Genomic DNA, 18,013 nt, shown 5'->3' on the forward strand with positions numbered 1-18,013 from the left:
GGTGGAAGTATTCCTTCAGGAGCTTGGTTACCATCCGTGTCATTAAGCTGTCTGAGAACACCACATGAATCATGAAGACTTTGTTTCAGAAACTACACAGGCTGTGACTAACCTCTGGGGTAAGGGGCACTGCTTCCTCCACCGCGAAAGTCTGATGTTCTCTTGTTTTGTTTCCCCAGAGATGACGATGTTCTGTACATATGTGAAGGAGAACCGTTCATGGGTAAGTGTCTGAAGGTGTTCCTTACACAGTTAAGTGAAATTAAAGTGTGCATCTGTCATACTTTTACCATTCCCCATGGGTCATGTTTCGTGATGTTAATGCCAAGCATTCCTCCAAGTGTACAATGGTCAATCATTTGTGTTCAACAGCAGTAGTGTTGAACAGCAGTAAACTGTCCAGTGATCTGTTTTCATCCATGAATGTGATTGATGGAAAGCACTTCAAGCATTTGGAGGTAGAGGCTATTTCTGTAACCTAATTTCTCTTTAAGCTTCTCCTACACATAGCTTTTCATCCGTCAAGCAAAGTGTTGAAGTCATTTACATTTTTATTGTTCTAGTAATGTCTGAATGCAGCTGGAGAGGATCCAAGCTAAATGTACAGAATGTTCCAATTTTATAGATTGCGCAGTTCAAGTTATTTAGCAGTGTTGTATGGCAGATATGGCACAAAATTACTAATAGAAAACTCTAGAAGCTCCAACTGTCACGTGTAACACCTTGCCAGTAATCCTAATTCACCAGCAAACAAGCTTGCCTTACCTGCTTAATGCACGTATTTAAAAGGAGTTCTTGCTCTCCCAGATAAAATTCAGTGAATGAGTGTTCAACATTTTTTACTGCCTGCGTGCATGGCAGGAAGCAGATTGCCTTTCATTCTTATTTAGAGACATACATTTGAATTATTCGAAATGCTAGTGAAGTCCGCAATGAGGATACAAAGACGTTGATCAGTGTTAAAAATAAAGTACATTTGTAATCTCTAAAGCATCATTTAGAACTTGGTCCACTCGTCGAGTTACAGGATACTTGAAGAACCAGTCCAGCCAAAATGTTTAGTTCTAGTTTTTGGTGTACATGCTTCACCTTCTTTGCTTAGCTAGTATGTTTTGCCGCCTGCAGCAAAGTGTTTGGCCAAGTGTGTGTAGCTGTTCGGCTGGCAGCTCTGTGTGCTGCTTGTTCGTTTTACTTTCCTGTGGAAATCTGTTGTGCTCTGAAAACACATCCACATAGGAGGTGTTTACCATAAAACCACATGAACATGTGCACCTGCAGCAAAGTGTCTGGCCAAGTGTGTGGCTGTTCGGCTGTTATGGCTTGAGGCGACGAGGTAAGAGACAGCTACAACTTTGATATTATTGTTCAACTTTTAAGTGTCTTGTCATGGCCACAGAGCAAGGACCACAAGCTTCATAACATAAAGGATCCTTTGGCGCCAGGCTCCTGATAAAATGTGCTCTGCACACTTTTATTCTGGTGCACGTGTTATTTCCTCCCTTGCAGGGCCCCCACGTGCATCCAGGTCGGGCGTGGCCATCGCAATACATTGGGCTGCACGTGCAGCATCTTCTGTGAGTGGCAGGGTGGGGCCACAAGGCAGAGCAAAGGGGCGTGGCTGGGACCAGACTATTTAAGCCTGCCCCGCCCGCATGCAAGCACTTCGCGTTAGTCTGCTCATAGCAGCGTTGCGCTCACCGCTGCCTGAAGCGCTTCTTACCTGATTCCAGTAATACCATCGCCTGAAGCGCGTTTTACCTGATTCCAGCAATAATCGTCGTCTGCAGCACATCTTACCTGATCCTAACAGTCACTGCGGTCGGAGCGCATCCTTACCTGTTCCGGGCTTCCAACACTTACTCGGCAGCTCATCTCGGCCAGCATCCTTACGGATCCAGCTATCCATCACCCGCCGGTAGGTCTTTGGATAGCTGCTCCTCTTCTGACTTCGCCAGGCCATCCCTGCAGGAGAAAAGGACAAATAAGGTTAGAAACAACATAAAGAGATTATGCTAAGGTCCCGTGCAACGCAATCCTTGCACTGGACCTTAGAACCGAACTTACCGTCTATTTGGGACATTGTAAACTCCTCAGGGCTCCATTGGGGCTCGCTTCCAGCACCGCGACTCAGTTGGGCCTCTCATCACCTATGGGGGAGAAGAAAAGACATTACAAGGGATACAGACAATAATCATGGAAAAAGGACATTGCAAAAGAATACAGACAATAAACTTTGAAGTGGTTCAGCCACATCCGTTCTGGGCTGCTACGCACATGGACCAGTGAAGAAACTAGGTCTATCTAAGGCGCCCCTGCACTTGAGAAGCCGGACGGTGCGCTCACCCTCATAAATAAACAGGTGAGACTTTATGGGTAAGCACATGCTCACCACATTCTGGGAAGAAGGGTTCGAGGGAAATCACAGCATTCTCACGGCCTCTCGTATTCTCGCAGGGGCAGTATCAACAACCAGCACAGTCCACAACACAGGAGCAGGGTAAGAACCTGACCATGGGGAGCCAGTTCTAGGGAGGGCTGCAACCGTGCCCCAACGTCCCCGCAGAGACCAGGTGAGTGTAACAGTGTCAAAGTGATCAGTGTCTCCCAGCTCAGACTGTAAAGTCTTATTTCATGTCAAATCCAAACATGCCAGTCCAAAGAAAGTTTAGAAGCCCGCTGAACAATTACAATCTAAGGAGCGGTGCTCTTATGGATGATTTGTGTACACCCTGATAATGGTGAGTGGGGTGCGTCTGCTCAGCAAACCGTACAGGTTTATTCAATCAAACACACCAATGCGCTACAAACTGTGTTAAATGAAACATCAGACAGTGCTAATCGGGAGTTATGCGCCCAGGATGATTTATTGTCGGAGTGGAGACTGGTGATCTCCCCACACACATTTTGGGCAAAAGGTTTGGGGTACACGGTTACTGCCAAAAATATGATGCAAAAAATGAACGAATGCTTCAAAAACAGAGTTCTTGTGACGCTGAATCTGTGGAAATTCGGGGCATGTCTGCGCCTTCACTTGCTAGACAACTGACAATGGAGAGCAAATTAGAACCAGCCGCAGGTTCTGAGACTGAACATCGTTTTTTATTAGTATTCTGGGCGAGAGAGAAAGAGAAACGGAATTGCCAAATTCCCAATCAACAGCACAAGTAGCACCTCTTTAAAATCGCCTATATACCACAGGTGCCAAAGGGCGTCAATTAAGTAATCAACCAGACGTAACCCTCTTAGCCCTCAACTTCGTCTTGACCTAACGCGTCAACAAATTCAAACTATTGCGATCTGAAGTACAATCCCATTCTTGCACTCTGCTAGAACTAACGAAAGAAATGGGGGAATTGTGAGTCTACAGTAGTAGGCGTAAAGTGAAATAGTAAAAAAACTATTGATCCGGGTGACCAAACGAGAACACCACACTGAAGTATTCATTAAGTTACAATGCCATTTTTTTTTTGTGTAGGTTTGCAAATATGTTTTAGTTTTCAACCATGTGATCAAAACATAAATACATAAATTTGTGGTAGATCAACATTTCAACTGGACACAGAATAATAGCTGTACAATTGATAAATGAAATAGACAAACATTTTTGGCAATGCATTTTGGGCAGGACGGATGTACAACAAATAGGTCCCATATAACGTTCTGGGATCATGTAATCTGATTCAGGAAGAGCAAAGTTAACATAAACAAATAACAATAGTAATAGTGTTAGCATTAAACACTGGGGAGGATGTCGACACAAAAGTGTTTCGGCCATTGATTGCTGGTGTATTGTGCTTGAAAATGGATGGCCTTCATCAGGACAGAATAAAGTGTTTGTTGGTGGAGTCCTGTTTCTCTCTGTCAAAAGATGAACAGAGGAAAGTGTCTGAGTGTGTGCGTGGTCGTTTGGGTCAATCATTAAATATTGTAGAAAAGGCATTTGATGCTGATTTAAAAAAAAAAAGAAAAACTCTGTGGAGGAGGCGATTTTCTTACTGTGTTTGGCTTGTTTAACACAGTATTTTGGGAATCCACTTTGTAGTTAACGGTGGGTTCCAATCAAGATGCAGCGGTGAGAGACTACGCGGTTTGATCTTGTCACTAACTGAGTCACTAAAGTGTAACAATGGAAGTGATTACGGGACGGAAATCCCAGTTAAAACACTTGTCCCCTGTCCATGTTTGTTGGAAACAGGGGTACTTCATAGACGGAACATTATCATATCTAGAATTAAAAAGTACTATTTGTGAAAGAGGAGCTAGCACAGTAATGTCGCCTATGTAAAGAGATCTATCTTGGATATTGGTGAGGATAAATAACTAACTCTAGTGTCTGTCCCGCACTGGTTAACTTACTTGTTTTAAGCCATATACTGGTTTCCTTACCGTATAGGGATTATTCACCACAGTATTATGGGGATTCCCTCCATAAGGAACAGTGGGGATCCAGTCAAGAAGCAGCAATAGGTAAATGAGAAGCTTCATCTTGCCGTGTACAGAGTCACTGAAAAGTAGTAATGAAGAAGGTATTGGTTCAGGGAAAGCAGAGACCCTGTGGCTCTGCTGAGACAGTTAGATAGTTAACTGTCCAATCTACCATTAATGGAGGAGGTGTGTGAACCGTTAGGCCAGTACAATAAAGACCGCCACTGTTGTGTAAAAAGCCCTGTTATCACGGGAAATGCCAATTTCCATGCACTGGCATCTGATATTAGTCACGGCTGTGACTACACACATCCATACGTTATGTTGCAGTATCAGTGTTAGTTTGTTGCACTATAGAGAGTTCCCAGTGTACGCTTGCGATTATACTTGTCCATCCGGAAAAGTGCACACGGAGTTTGCGGTGTGAACTATTAGGTGCCTAGGAATCGGAGCATGTTAAAGTAGCGTAGGCCTAAAGTCATTCATTAATATATACCTGATGAAATAGATGAAAGCTATTAAAGGCATAACTACAAACCATGATTTGAAAATTGATAAATTGCAGGACATTCTGGTGGAATCCTTTACTTGTGTGGAACATATGCTAGCAGAGATGGGTACCCGCGAGAAAGGTCAGATACCAATAGTGGACAGTGTGCAGCCCAAGGAGGTAAGCCGAGACTTCTTGGATGGTACTCCCCTCTCTGACTCCGTATTGGAAAAATTCATGAGAATCCCCAACATAGTGGTGATCGTAGATGACCGAGAGGGGGGACAGTGAGTCATTACAGAACCCAAACGCAATGTGTGAACTATCAGTGTTGCCATCGATCATCTATCACAAAGCAAAGTAAAAGTAAGCAAACCGAGAAGAAAAGGTTGAGTAAAGAATCAATGACTTACCCACTTTACATCGGGCACACTCTAAGACAAAAAATAAAGGACAAAAAAGTAATGTAATTTGAGGGGTGATACTCCAGCCTCCTCAATTTGGTCGAGAGGTGTGAGTGGCTCTATTCTAGATTAACTAATTCTGTCTGACGCTCTGCTTGTTTACTGTAAATGCTTCTGCATTTTAAGTGGAGGCATGAGTGACCATTAAAGACTAACGGCGGTCATAAAATTGGAAAGCCATCAAACTAGATCAAAATGTATGAAGCATTTGGAGGTGAATAATGGTAAAAATAGTCAAAAAATTTAAACAAAATGGTAAATTTCTACATAAGTTGCGCAAAATTGTTAAGGAGAATAAAGAAGAGACATTAATTAGATTGAGCCACCCAGACAATTGCACCCATTTCCTTTGGGAAGTTGAACAACTGAGTACCATACACCTGAGAGAACCAAAAAAGCACTCCCATAGGTTTGAAGAAGAAAAATGGGTTGGAACGAAAGAACTGAGGAATAACATTGGCAACCTAAAACAGTCCGGACACTCACTGGAGAGACAGTCGGAAGCTGCGAAAGCTCTCAAATGGTTTCAGAAACTGGTAAAGGGCACATACATACCTGCGTGTACAGAAAGATGCAGAACTAATGTTAAACACCTTAATATCAAAATTCATATTTTGGGAAAATATTGAATAACATGCAAAACCCGCAGCACCAATTGCAAAGTAATGTCATATCTGAACAGACTTGGTCTAATTACTTTAGAGAGATTTGCAAGAGTCAGTCGTTGAAGAGCATTCAACGGTAACGTGGCACTTAGCCAAAGACCTAGTGAAAGATCTGATCAAGAAATCGTCACATCAAGAACCGCTGGGCCCAATGGGCTCGCAAATGCCATCTTGAAGTCAGATATTGATTTATGGGCCTCTACCCTGACATCTGTTTTTGAAGAATCTCTAATGAGTAAAAACTCTTGGGAGTTGAACGGGAGTTATGGGCAGAAAATGGTTTCAAATATTTGGGTATGCATATCTCTACGAAAGTTAAAACCCTATTATCATTTAATATACACATCAAACTAGCAGAAATATCCATATTTTTTTAAATTTCAACAACCATCACAAACCAAACTTACAGTGCGTATCATAATATTTGAATACACATCACATTATCCATATCCACTGTTTCACCCATTCCCTCATGTTCTGTTTCTCCGTCTTGCGGTAGGGATTCCGTTTCAATGTTTTTTGTTTGATCCCAGTCACTTGCTTCATCATGCGTGGGCCCAAATAATTCAGCTATTAGTTGTTTCCAAGCTATCAAGGTTCCAGCCTCTGCACCCCCCCCCCCCCCAACATTGCTTGCTTCCTGCCATACCGCAGTCTCTGCCTCTGCCCATTTCTGTAGATCTTTCCACCATACTTCTATTCTCGGTCTATGGCAAGCTTTCCACCCCATAGCGATTCTTCTCTTTGCTAATACATAGGCCAGGTCTTTCAATTTGCTCACATGCTTGAGTTTACGTGGTCTAGGAAACCCTCCTAACAGGCAAGCCCACACTGTGTCCACCACCATTTTGATCCCTTTTTCCTCCATCTGACGTGCTATTTCTCCCCAAAATCTCTCTTATGGGCATAACCAGAACATGTGTACCATTCCGGCGTTTTCTTCGTCACATTTGGGGCATGACATTCGTCCTGCATTTAAAAATGTGGCTATCTTTTGGGGTGTCATATGCGCCCTGTGAGTTATGTATAATTGTATCTGTTGTAATCTAGCATTTCTTGACACTTTTTTGTGGTATCCATGAGCACGCTCCCACATCCCGTCACTCATTGGGGTACCCACTCCCTCTTCCCAGTCCTGTCTAAGCTGTACCACTTCCTTCCCCACTTTGGTCATCATCAGCTCATATATTCTAGATGTTTCATGTCCCCCCTCTGCTTTGTCATATATTATGTCTATAGTGGCGTCCGGTTCATCTGCTAGGACTACTTCGGACCATTTCTCTTTAATTCGCTGCACCACCCTATGGTATGTGATATACTGCCCCATATGCAACCCCGTTTCCGCCACCATCCCCTCAAAGTCCTTTATATTCCCCCCTCTTGCCACATGTCGCCCATTGTTGCTATCCCCACAGGTTCCCAGTGCTTCCTAATCGTTAGTCTTAGTTGCTTGTCTTTTCCCGCCAGACCGACTAATGGAACCTGCGGGGAACACGGGTATGGATTCTCCATTAACTGACAGGTTTTCGGCCATATCTCCCACCCAAGTGGCATCATCCTTGGGCTTTCTTCCATATCAGATCTGGGCAACCACATGATTTCTTTTAGGAAGAATGGGGCACAGTCCAAGCGAAACAGCCTGGATTCCGAGGTCGGCTTCTCAGAGAGCCATTTAGCTACATATTGAAGTTGACTTGCTATACAATAAATCTCATAGTTTGGTAATTTTATACCCCTTTTTTCGTGTGAGTTTTGTAGCTTCCAAAGGGCTACTCTGTTCCTTGTCCCTGCATATGCTGTTTATTCTGACAAAGAATCGCCTAGGTATCAAATATGGGATGTTCCCAAAATAGTGCAACAGTCTCGGCAGGACCACCATATTAAGCATTGCCCCTCGTCCCATCATCGCCAATGGCAGCTCATACTGTTTTCAATATTCTTAATAGCTTTCTCAGTGTTATGTTAGTGCTCTGCTTCCACCATATATTATATATATATGCCCAGATATCGGAACGTGCTGACCTCCCATGGTATCTGCAGGGTGGGTAGCTGCTCTAACGGGATCCCTTTATACCTGCCCAGTGGAAATACACAAGATTTTTTGGGGTTCACAGCTATGCCTGAAAGCCTTGCAAATCGCTGCATCACTTCCAGGACATACTGGAGATTTCCCTCAGGGTAGCGTAAATACAACAACATATCATCAGCGTACAAGGAAATTAAATGCGGTTCCCCCTTTATGGTGATGCCTATTATGTCATCCTACTGCCTCGGGTATATCGCCAGGGGCTCCAAGGCCAAGATGTACAGCATGGGAGACCACGGGCATCCCTGCCTAGTGCCCCTGCCGAGCTGCCACCTCTCTGATATCACCGCTCCTGTCTTGACCCTGGCCAGCGGCTCGCTATACAATAGCTTGGCACACCTGAGATACCCCGTCCTATTCCATAATTGGTCAGGGCCGCAATCAGCCATGGCCATTTGACCGAGTCAAAGGCCTTTATTGCGTCCAACGAAACTATTGCCATCTCGCCCGCATCCCTGTTTGCATGTTCAATGACTCGGTGGGGTCGCTTAAGATTGTTGGAGATGTTCCTATTGGGGACATAGGCGGTCTGGCCGGAGTGTATTAATTTATTAATGACTCTCCTCATCCTGTTTGCCAGGACCGCCGTCAATATTTTACTGTCCTGGTTCCACATCAACAGGGGTCTGTAGGAGACCCGGCTTATTGGGTTTGGGGAGTGGTATGATAATCGCCTCTCTTAGGGACTCTGGTAGTCTTCCAACTTCGTATGCCTCATTTAGCATCTCTAGGAGCGGGGGGAAGGGGAGGGGGAGTACCTAATTTTTGTACATCTTAGAAAATTTGCTGGGGAGTCCGTCAGACCCTGGGGTCTTACTAGTTAGTAGTTGCCTCAGTTGTATACTAATTGACCTTTTCACAATTGACCTCGGGAGAATTTACCTTGGGAGAATTGACCTAATTTAGAAGGTCAATTAGGACATGTTTGCGGGGGGGGGGAGAACCCCCCGCAGCCCCTGACCCAATCCAAAACCCCCCAGAACCTCCCACCCAATCCCCTTATATTATTTATAATCCAAAACCAACCCAATACATATATAAAATAACTAAAATAATATAAAGGTCAATTAGGACCACTATAATTAGGTCAATTGTGCAAAAGGTCAATTGTAAAAGGTCAATTTGGGTAACACCGTTGCCTCACTACTTCTTCCAATTTCTCTAGAGTGATCGGTGCATCTAGCTCCTCTCGCTCTTCTGGGCTGATTTGCGGCAATCCAATATCCTCCAGTGTTTCACTTTTTTCCTTGCTGTCGCTGTCCTCCGCATCTCTGTACAGGATACGGTAATAATCTGCGAATTCCTGATTGACTCCCTCTTGAGTGTCTACTATACACCCATCATCTTTCGCTATCATTCGGATTGTGGGTCTGGGAGTCTCGCTTTTGTATAACCATGCCAGGACTCTCCCTGGTTTGTCCCCCCCCCCTGCATGCTGCCTCTCTATATATTTTTTATAGTTGAGGTTTCACAACCTTTCCCAGTATCCTGCACATTTCTGTTGAAACCTTAGTATTTCTTCATTATCTGCCTTAGTGTTACCTCCCCTTTTCAATGCTTTTTCTAGCTCCGTTTCCGCTTCTTGTAGGTCAGCCAAAATCCCTCCTTGTAGCCCCATGGATTTACCTATGGCTATCCCTCTCACTACTATTTTAAAAGCTTCCCGGAGCTTACCCGCTGTCTCCACGCTACCAGTATTGATCTCGAAATAGCTTATTATTTCCTCTCTCATGTCCTCCCTAAAAATATTATCTTTCAACGCTCCTGCTCGGAGGCGCCATGTCGGTATCTTCGCTCTCGGGGGTCGATATTGCCATACTAGTATCTACGGTGAGTGGTCTGAGAGGACCCTCGCTTTGTATTCTGCCTGCGCTATTTCTATCATTAGTTCATGTGTGAAAAACACACAGTCCAGTCTAGTGTGTAGCTTCTGAGGGGCTGAATAGTGAGAATATTGTCTATCCTGTGGATGGTGTGACCTCCATGCATCCTCTAACCCGAGATCCGCTAACAGAGACTGCAACGTCCTGGCAGCTGGGGTGGCTCTATCTATTTTGGTATCGGATCTGTCTATTTTCGGGTTCAATACACAATTAGAAGTCTCCTCCCCAAATCACTGCCCCCCCCCCCCCTCCCCGCGGCTCACGCCGAGTTTACCATGTAAAGGTTTAAAGTATGCCGCCGTATCCTGGTTTGGGGCATATGTATTTATGGTACATATTTCCTTATTTTCCACTAACCCCTTTATTATTACCATCCTCCCATCTGGCTCAACCGTAGAGTGCAGCAACTGAAACGGGACATGCGGTGCGACCAAGGTAATCACCCCTCTGGCATAGGCTGAATATGATGCACCCACGAATGTCCCCTTCCACTTCTTTCGGACCACCGCCAGCTTTTCCTGCGTTAGACATAGCTTTGCTGCAAGAGACTCACCTATTTTCTGCCTGCGCAGGTACATCATAACCTTATTTCTTTTTAAATAGCTATTCATCCCCCTGACATTCCAGGTAGCTACTTTAAGGTCTCCCATAACATATTAGGTTCCCGCTCTTCCCTCCACAAGTGCAGTCCATATCTCGTCTTTTGAGGGTGTAGGCTCGTACCCCAACTTAAACTTCCCCCAACCGTTCCAATCCCGCTCTCCTCCCTTCCCAACCCCATCACACTCCACAACTTTTCCCCAACTTCCCCTCTCCCCCTTCCCCGCCCCAACTTACCCTTCAACTCCCTATCCCCTCTACCCTTCCCCAACTGTTGCCCAGCTCCATCCCTGATCTCAGGCACCCCCACATTTAGCCCTTTTCGGCTATTGCCGTACTTGCGTCTCAGCAGGGAGATATCGCCCTAGTGGCGCTCCGACTATTCTAAATCCCGGGGGTAGGTTATCTCCATCCCGTTGCTCCTTTCGTCTAATCAAGTCAAGCGCGCCTAAAGCCACCCGTATTGCATTGCACTGTCTATATTCCAGTCCCACATATTCAAATGTCTCATGTTGCAATGTTCCCATCACTATGACTGCTGGCCGTGCCATCGTTATCTTTTCTGCCATCTCCACTCCCGGCACCCCCTTCCCGCCATTTATCATACATGTCTATATAATCACTTATCGTGTTCATCTCGGCCTCGCTCCTCATCTTGTTCCGGACAGCCGTTTGTGTCCAGCCATGCCACTGCAGCCTCTGGGGTTTCAAAAAAGTACTCCTTGCCTTTGTGAAAAATCTTGAGTTTTGCAGGATACAAGAGCATATATTTAAATCCGGCTGTGCGCAGTCTTCTCTTGATCGCCACAGAGCTGTAGCGCTGTCTCTGTACCAGCATGGTGTAATCAGGGTATGCAGTGATGGTCGCAGATGCTCTTGTTACCGTCCCTCCTTTCCGGAAGAATTCCAAAATCTTCTCTGTCCCTTTAATTAAGGATCTTTGCTATAATTGCCCTCGGAGGGGCCCCGGTTTGTGGTTTTCTCATCGGGGCCCTATGTGCACGTTCAACTGCGAACCCCTGGGAGAGCTTGCTTGCTCCTATTTCTTGTATGATCATGTGCTCCATATAGTCCGTGGGGTCTTGGCCTTCTTCCCCCTCCGGCAGGCCGACCATGCGTATATTATTGCGTCTCGCTCTTCCTTCGGCATCCTTCCCTCGGTTCTCCAGGTTGGCCACCTGCTGCTTCAATATGTGGACTTCCTTGCCATTGTTTGTGCTGGTATCTGTGTTGATTTTCACCGCGCTCCCTAGGCCATTAGTTCTCTCCTCAAGCGCTCTCACATCTTGCCTCAACAAGTTGACCTCTCTCCCCACCACATCTATCTTGGTTTCTAGCGCAGTCCTCAGATCTGCCATCGCTATTCCCCACAAAGTTTTCAGTTCCGTGATGGCTGCTAAAATCAAGTGGTTCTCACTTGGTGATGCCGCAACTGCAGTTGCCTTAGCCATACCTTGTGTTGGGGTGGTGGGGGCCTGCTGCGGCTTAGCAAAGATGTCCATTGTGGGCTGCTTGCCCTTGGTTTTGCCTCCCCTTACAGACATTTTCCACTCTGTTTTTATTCTGGGATCTGTTTCACAAGCAGTGTGTAGGTCTTCTACCCCCTCGCAACTTCTCCCCGTGGCCGAAGTCCTCCTATGGCGTAGCCCTTAGCGCTGTTCCAGTTCTCCTCCGCTCTAGCCCAGGCGGAGTTCTCATTTGCTCCATTATTAAGTCCGCACCCGCCTTAGGGTTTATGCACTGTTTCTGTGGCGCTGCCCGTCTCGCACTTGCTTGCGTAATGTTCCAGTCCGCTGAATGGGTTTTGCAGCTCTCACTTCCTGAGGGTCTTGTGTATGGGATTAATTGTGCTTTGGCGCTGCCTTTTTCCAGAGGCGCGCTCCGCCTCGAACATCCACCCTCTTACGCCTAGTCAAGCTTCCTGGTCCGTGCCATCTACATGTGCCAGCATCAGTCTCTGGGGGCTCTTACACATGGGCCTAGGCTGGGTGTGACACGAGTTCCTCTAGCAGCACCAGTCTCTTTCGTGTGCACTTTAAATAAACAGCTGGTGTACATAGTGCCTGTTCGTGCAGGTTCCAGGTGTAAGCAGGAGCCATCAACTTAGCCTGAATGTTCACAGTCCAGCCAGCCCGCTTGCATTCTGTGTGCTCTGCAAGTTTGTAACGTGGGCATTAACAGCTGGCAGCTGCTCGTCACTTTAGTATAGTTTGGATGTTTCCACAAGACGTTCTATGCCAGTTACTGTATCCCGCCTCACGAGAGGAGAGGCTTGGATACTTGTATCCTTTTCGGGTATTGTTCCTGGATTTAGCAGCTCAGATCAGCTGCAGCCGGCTCGCGTGTAGTCAACTCCGGTGCTCTGTGACCGAGTACCGGTACTCCTTCAGTTTCCCGGCAGCTGCCAAACGTCCCTTTCCCTCGCATCGGTCGCATCAGGGGTCAGCACCGCGCATCCGTGTTAGGATTCGGAGCCCCGCGCCAGCCGTGCCAATGCTGGGCCCCATTCAGGATAATTGGCGTGTGCGTTTAACTCTGCGCCCCTGGCCGCTGCTGAACGCTGTCTCCTGCTTTCACTGTGCTGCACCCCGTGAATCCATCACGGCTTGAATCCATCACGGCTTTACGAAGTCCTTTGTTCTCTGTGGCTGACGGACGGCGGCCATCTTCTTTTTCGTATTGTGTACGCCACGGGATGTTCTCGGGCTTCAATCTTCCTGATTTCAGCAGGAATCAGCGTGGCAATGCCTCATGGCGTGCCTCAAGGTGTCCTACGCCAGCACTTCAAATTGTTAATCTTGCTTGTTCCTATTCACGCGGCTATGTCAGGATGTTGACAGGATCATCAGGAGCCACAGTGGAGACGTGTCCTTTCACATGGCTGCTTAGCCACGCCCCTAGCAGACATATCCATATTGGGTTTAAAATGGAGTAAGCTGAATTTGACACTATGCTACAAAATTAATGTTATTAAGATGACTCTACTCCCAAAACTGCTTTATATTTTTAGCATGCTCCCACTTCCATTAACAAGCAAATTAATTTGTGACATAGATATACATTTTTCGAGATTTCCTATGGGGAGAGGGAGGCAGGCCCAGAATCCCTAGAGATGTACTAATGAAGCCGTTGCACATGGGAGGATTTGGTTTCCCCAATATTGCTTCATATCACAGAGCCTTTTCGCTGCGCACATCACACTTCTGGCTGAGAGATGTTACTGTCCCTTGCCCAAATTGGGTTCACATGGAGAGATCCTCGGTTCATCCAATTCTGCTGGATTGCCTTCTCAGCATGAATAAGACATTGCCCATTGATTAGACCTGTTTTGAAGGACTGGAAGAAATGTTATCTCTTCAGGGGGTAAAATACCTTCTGAGTTTCGAGTCTTCTATTTGGAGGAACCCAGCTATTCTGTTTAACAACCGTCCCTTAACTTGGCCCTCTTGGCAGTAAATGGGCATTTGGAAAATTGGGCAAATTCTTGATGGAACTTCTATGCTTAGTTTTGACTTGTTGAAATTTAAATGTAAACTGCAAATCTCTGAGGTACGCCGTTATCAAATACCTTGTGAGATTTTTGTATTTTTATTCACTCCGTTGAACACTTCTGTTCATAGTATTCTGCCTCTATTACGTTTGTCTAAATGTGAACCCCTCACGGGCTCCAGCTTGTATAAGCTACTTGCACCAAAAGATATTACCGTGGCATCTGAATATGGTAAGGAGACATGGAGTTCTGAATTGGGTTCTGATCTTTCAGTGGGTGAATGGAATCGTAGATTTAAAATTGATTTAGATCTGAGATTTACTCAGCAATGGGTTATACATTGTATCTATTGGTTCAATTCAAGATTGGTATGCCAATGATCTTTGTCTGAATGCCAGCAAGACTGAGATCCTGCTCATCGGCACACCTTCACCATCCTTTCCACTCACTCTCTGGCCGGCTTCCCTTGGCCCTCCTCCTTTCCCCACCTGCGAGGCTAAGAACCTCAGGGTCATCTTTGACTCTATCCTTTCCTTCTCCACCCACATCTGAGGTCTCTAAAAAGTCAAACCTCCTACTGCACCTCCTTGGAGGTACTCTGCCTTTCCTCTCCTTCCCTCAGAAGCTCATGGTATCCCAAGCTCTGGTTCTCTCTAGGTTGGACTATTGTAACAGCCTCTTTCTAAATCTACCTGCCTCTACTCTCCGCCCTCTGCAACTAATCCAGAACAGGACTGCAAGACTTGTCCTTGGCCTCAAGCCCTGGGATCGTATTTTTCCAGCTCTGAAATCTGTCCCTTGGCTCCCAGTGGATGCAAAGATTAAATTCAAAACCCTCTGCATTGTTCTTAAGGCATTCTGGGGCCTGGGTCCAAAATACCTTCAGCTATCCCTCCGTAAATACCTCCCCTCTCGAGCTCTTCGCTCCTCTAAATCCCTCAGGGTCAGTTGTTTTTCAAAAGAACGAGCTGGGGGTAAATCTGTCTTCGGCTGGGGCCTCCCTCTGAAAAGCCTCCCTGCCACTCTAAAACTTGAGGAGAACCATCTCTGGTTCCGGAAGCACCTCAAGACCTTCATCTTTTCTTCTGCCTTCGCTCCCTCTCCCCTGCTGATCTGTTCTCTCTTGGCACCGTGCACCTGCTCACCCTGCCACCCTCCCACATTGCCTCCGGGCCACCCCTTGCACTGGGGTCTGTATCTGTACCCATACAGCGCCCCCTTTTTCTTCCTGCACTTATCAGACCTAACCTGTCTGCTGCATTAAACCTAGCACTTGGAAATTGCTGGCTGCACTATCACTGTTTTGTTGCCTTTATTTATATATTTATTATTTTTCTGTTTCTCTGCTTCGCACTTTCCACTTCTCCCCCCTTCCATTTACTTTTTCCCTCCACCATGCACTGGCGCGTTCTCAATGTCACTAGGCCTAGTAAGATCGTTGTTTTGTTCTCCCCTGTTTCCCTCCCTTGCCTTGTTGCACTCAAACACTTGTGTATGAGCACGATAGAAATAAAATATCACTATCAATTGGTCTCCTTCAAAGCTGAAACGGGGCAAACTTGTGCTAGATGATACTTTCTGGAATAGTAAATCTGATACTGGAACGGGTTTACATATGTTCTGGAAGTGCTTGAAAATTACTGGCTTTTGGGATGCTGTAATCCAGCGGATGGATCTTGTGCTGGATGTTTCACTCCCACATACTCCTATGGTATGTGTGCTGGGCCTGTCCCCGGCAGACCTTCGAGTGATTTATCATTTTGGGCATATAGAGCGTTGATTGCAAAGAAACAAATATTAAAATGTTGGAAGAGTAATGCCAGACCTTCTATTGATGATTGGTTGCCAGATCTTTCTTTTCTTTCAAGTCGGGAAAAAGTAACATATCGGAAACTGAGAAAGACGATAAATATGATGCTATATGGAATGTTTTTAATGATTTATATTCGTAACTTCTTTATTTTTTATTTCTCTCTTCCTCCCTCGCTCTTCGTCCTTACTCTTGACCTTCGCTATTCCTTTTATTTGGTTGTTTTGCTTCTTCTCTTCTGATAAAGATGTACTTGTAAGGGAAATGGGGGAGAGAAGAGAGGGGTGATGGGGAGGGTGGCAGAGAGGCAAAGGGGGAGGGATGAAGATAAGAGCATAAAAACTGAAAAATGGGGAGGTGGAAAACAAAGAAAAGACGAGCTCAAAAAGGGGGAATAGAACAGGGGAGGAGGGGTGGAGAGAAAGAGGGGGGAGGTTTGGGAGGGAAGGGGATAGACGTTTTAGGAAGATGTATTGTTCTAATGTTAATATTGTATATATTCTCTTTCTATTGTATTTATTTGTTTCCCTATGAAAAGTGTTAAATAAGATATATTAAAAAAAAAAATGTGCCAACCTCTTGGAAGGCAGCAGTTACCATACCCATACACAAACGGGTTGATCGAGAGATCCCTTTGCACTATCGCCCGATCGCTCTGCTAGATGTAGATGGCAGGATATTTGCCTCTGGGGCGCTCAGAGAACTGGAAGAGTGGATCAGGCGTCACGGGATTCTGAGTACGTTTCAACCAGGGTTTCGCAAAGGGTTGTCAACATCTCTCAATGGCCTGGTTATATCAATAATTTCCACCCAATCCTATATGAATAAAGGTCGCCCCCTGTACGGAGTATGGCTGGACTTGTCCAGAGTGTTCGACAATATAAACCGAGAACGGCTCTGGGCAAAACTTGATTCCTGGGCCATCCCTAAAGGCCTACTAGCGATAGTGAAGACTCTGAATGAAAGCCTGACATTTCAGGTGCGTTTGGACACCCAAGGAAACTTATCGGAAGAGATACCAACGGAGATAGAGGTGAGCCAAGGATGCATTCTGGCCGCCTGCCTCTTTAACTTTTCTTTAGCAGATCTCACTGTAGCTTTAGCACAGCATTCGTTGGCAACTCCGAAGATCGGGTCCCAAGATATACAGTGGATCGCATACGCTGATGACATTGTTGTCCTGGACTATACACCCAGAGGACTGCAGCGCCTAATGGATGCATTTGGGTCATATGCAAAATTAAATAACCTCTTGGTGAGTCCTATGAAGTCCCAAATCCATGGTGTTAGGAAAGTCCATTTTAAATGGATGACGCATGACCAGACAATTCCGTTAGTGAAAGACTTAATATGTCTAGGCATCAAAGTTCAATCCACACAGTCAAAAGGCGCATGCGAAATGGACTTAGACCTCAAAGTTATACCATTTTGGGTCCAAATGAAAAAAATATACTTTGCATATTGCAAGTTTTCCATAAGCCCCTTGTTGAAGTATTATAAATCAAAGGTCGTTCCCTCTCTTCTTTTTAGATATACTATCCTTGATTCACACCCGATTAATTGAAAAATTTGGTTGTGCGCTTATAAGTATTCCCTAGTTGAAAAACTTAATGGTTAACACATGTGAAAGGCTCCTAAATGCAAAAGGCCTTGAGAGCTTGAGTGACTTGGCTTCCCTTGAATAGAAAAAGGAGCACTGGATTAGAATCACATTTGCTCACTTTTTCCCAACACCAACTTTCTCCTTTTTGTTTATCATGGAGAAAACTTTATGAATGAACTGTATACTTTATGAATACACATCCTTAATTTAGACTATTCTTATTTGTCAACAGATTAAATTGAAAGAAAAAAACTCCTCAGAACTACTTTAAATTTAGCAGCATTTCATTTTTCTCCTGAGGAGCCACATCAAGTGGTGAAACATATGTAGAGGATCACCATTTGAGGAATATTATATAAAGAAGTTGACAATGTTAGGACAGTGAATACTACAATTAATAGAACATCTATTTGAACTACATATTATTTGGAATTTAGAATCAAGGATCAATAAAGTATCATATTGGAACATAATTGACTACTATCTGAAGCATTTCT

At 45.2% G+C, this 18,013-nt stretch overlaps 1 protein-coding gene across 2 annotated transcripts in view; it reads left to right on the forward strand.

Moving 5' to 3' along the window:
• The window catches only part of KCTD9 (potassium channel tetramerization domain containing 9), a 411,318-nt gene that overhangs the window by 101,411 nt on the left and 291,894 nt on the right, over window positions 1–18,013 (forward strand). For both annotated transcript variants that reach the window (XM_069617594.1, XM_069617595.1), the window contains exon 3: window positions 180–223. In XM_069617594.1, the coding sequence (XP_069473695.1) occupies window positions 180–223 (44 nt within the window). The remainder of the gene's footprint in view (window positions 1–179; window positions 224–18,013) is intronic.

This window comes from Ambystoma mexicanum, chromosome 10 (assembly GCF_040938575.1).
Source record: "Ambystoma mexicanum isolate Mex_15411 chromosome 10, UKY_AmexF1_1, whole genome shotgun sequence".
NCBI classification, from domain to species: Eukaryota; Metazoa; Chordata; class Amphibia; order Caudata; family Ambystomatidae; genus Ambystoma; species Ambystoma mexicanum.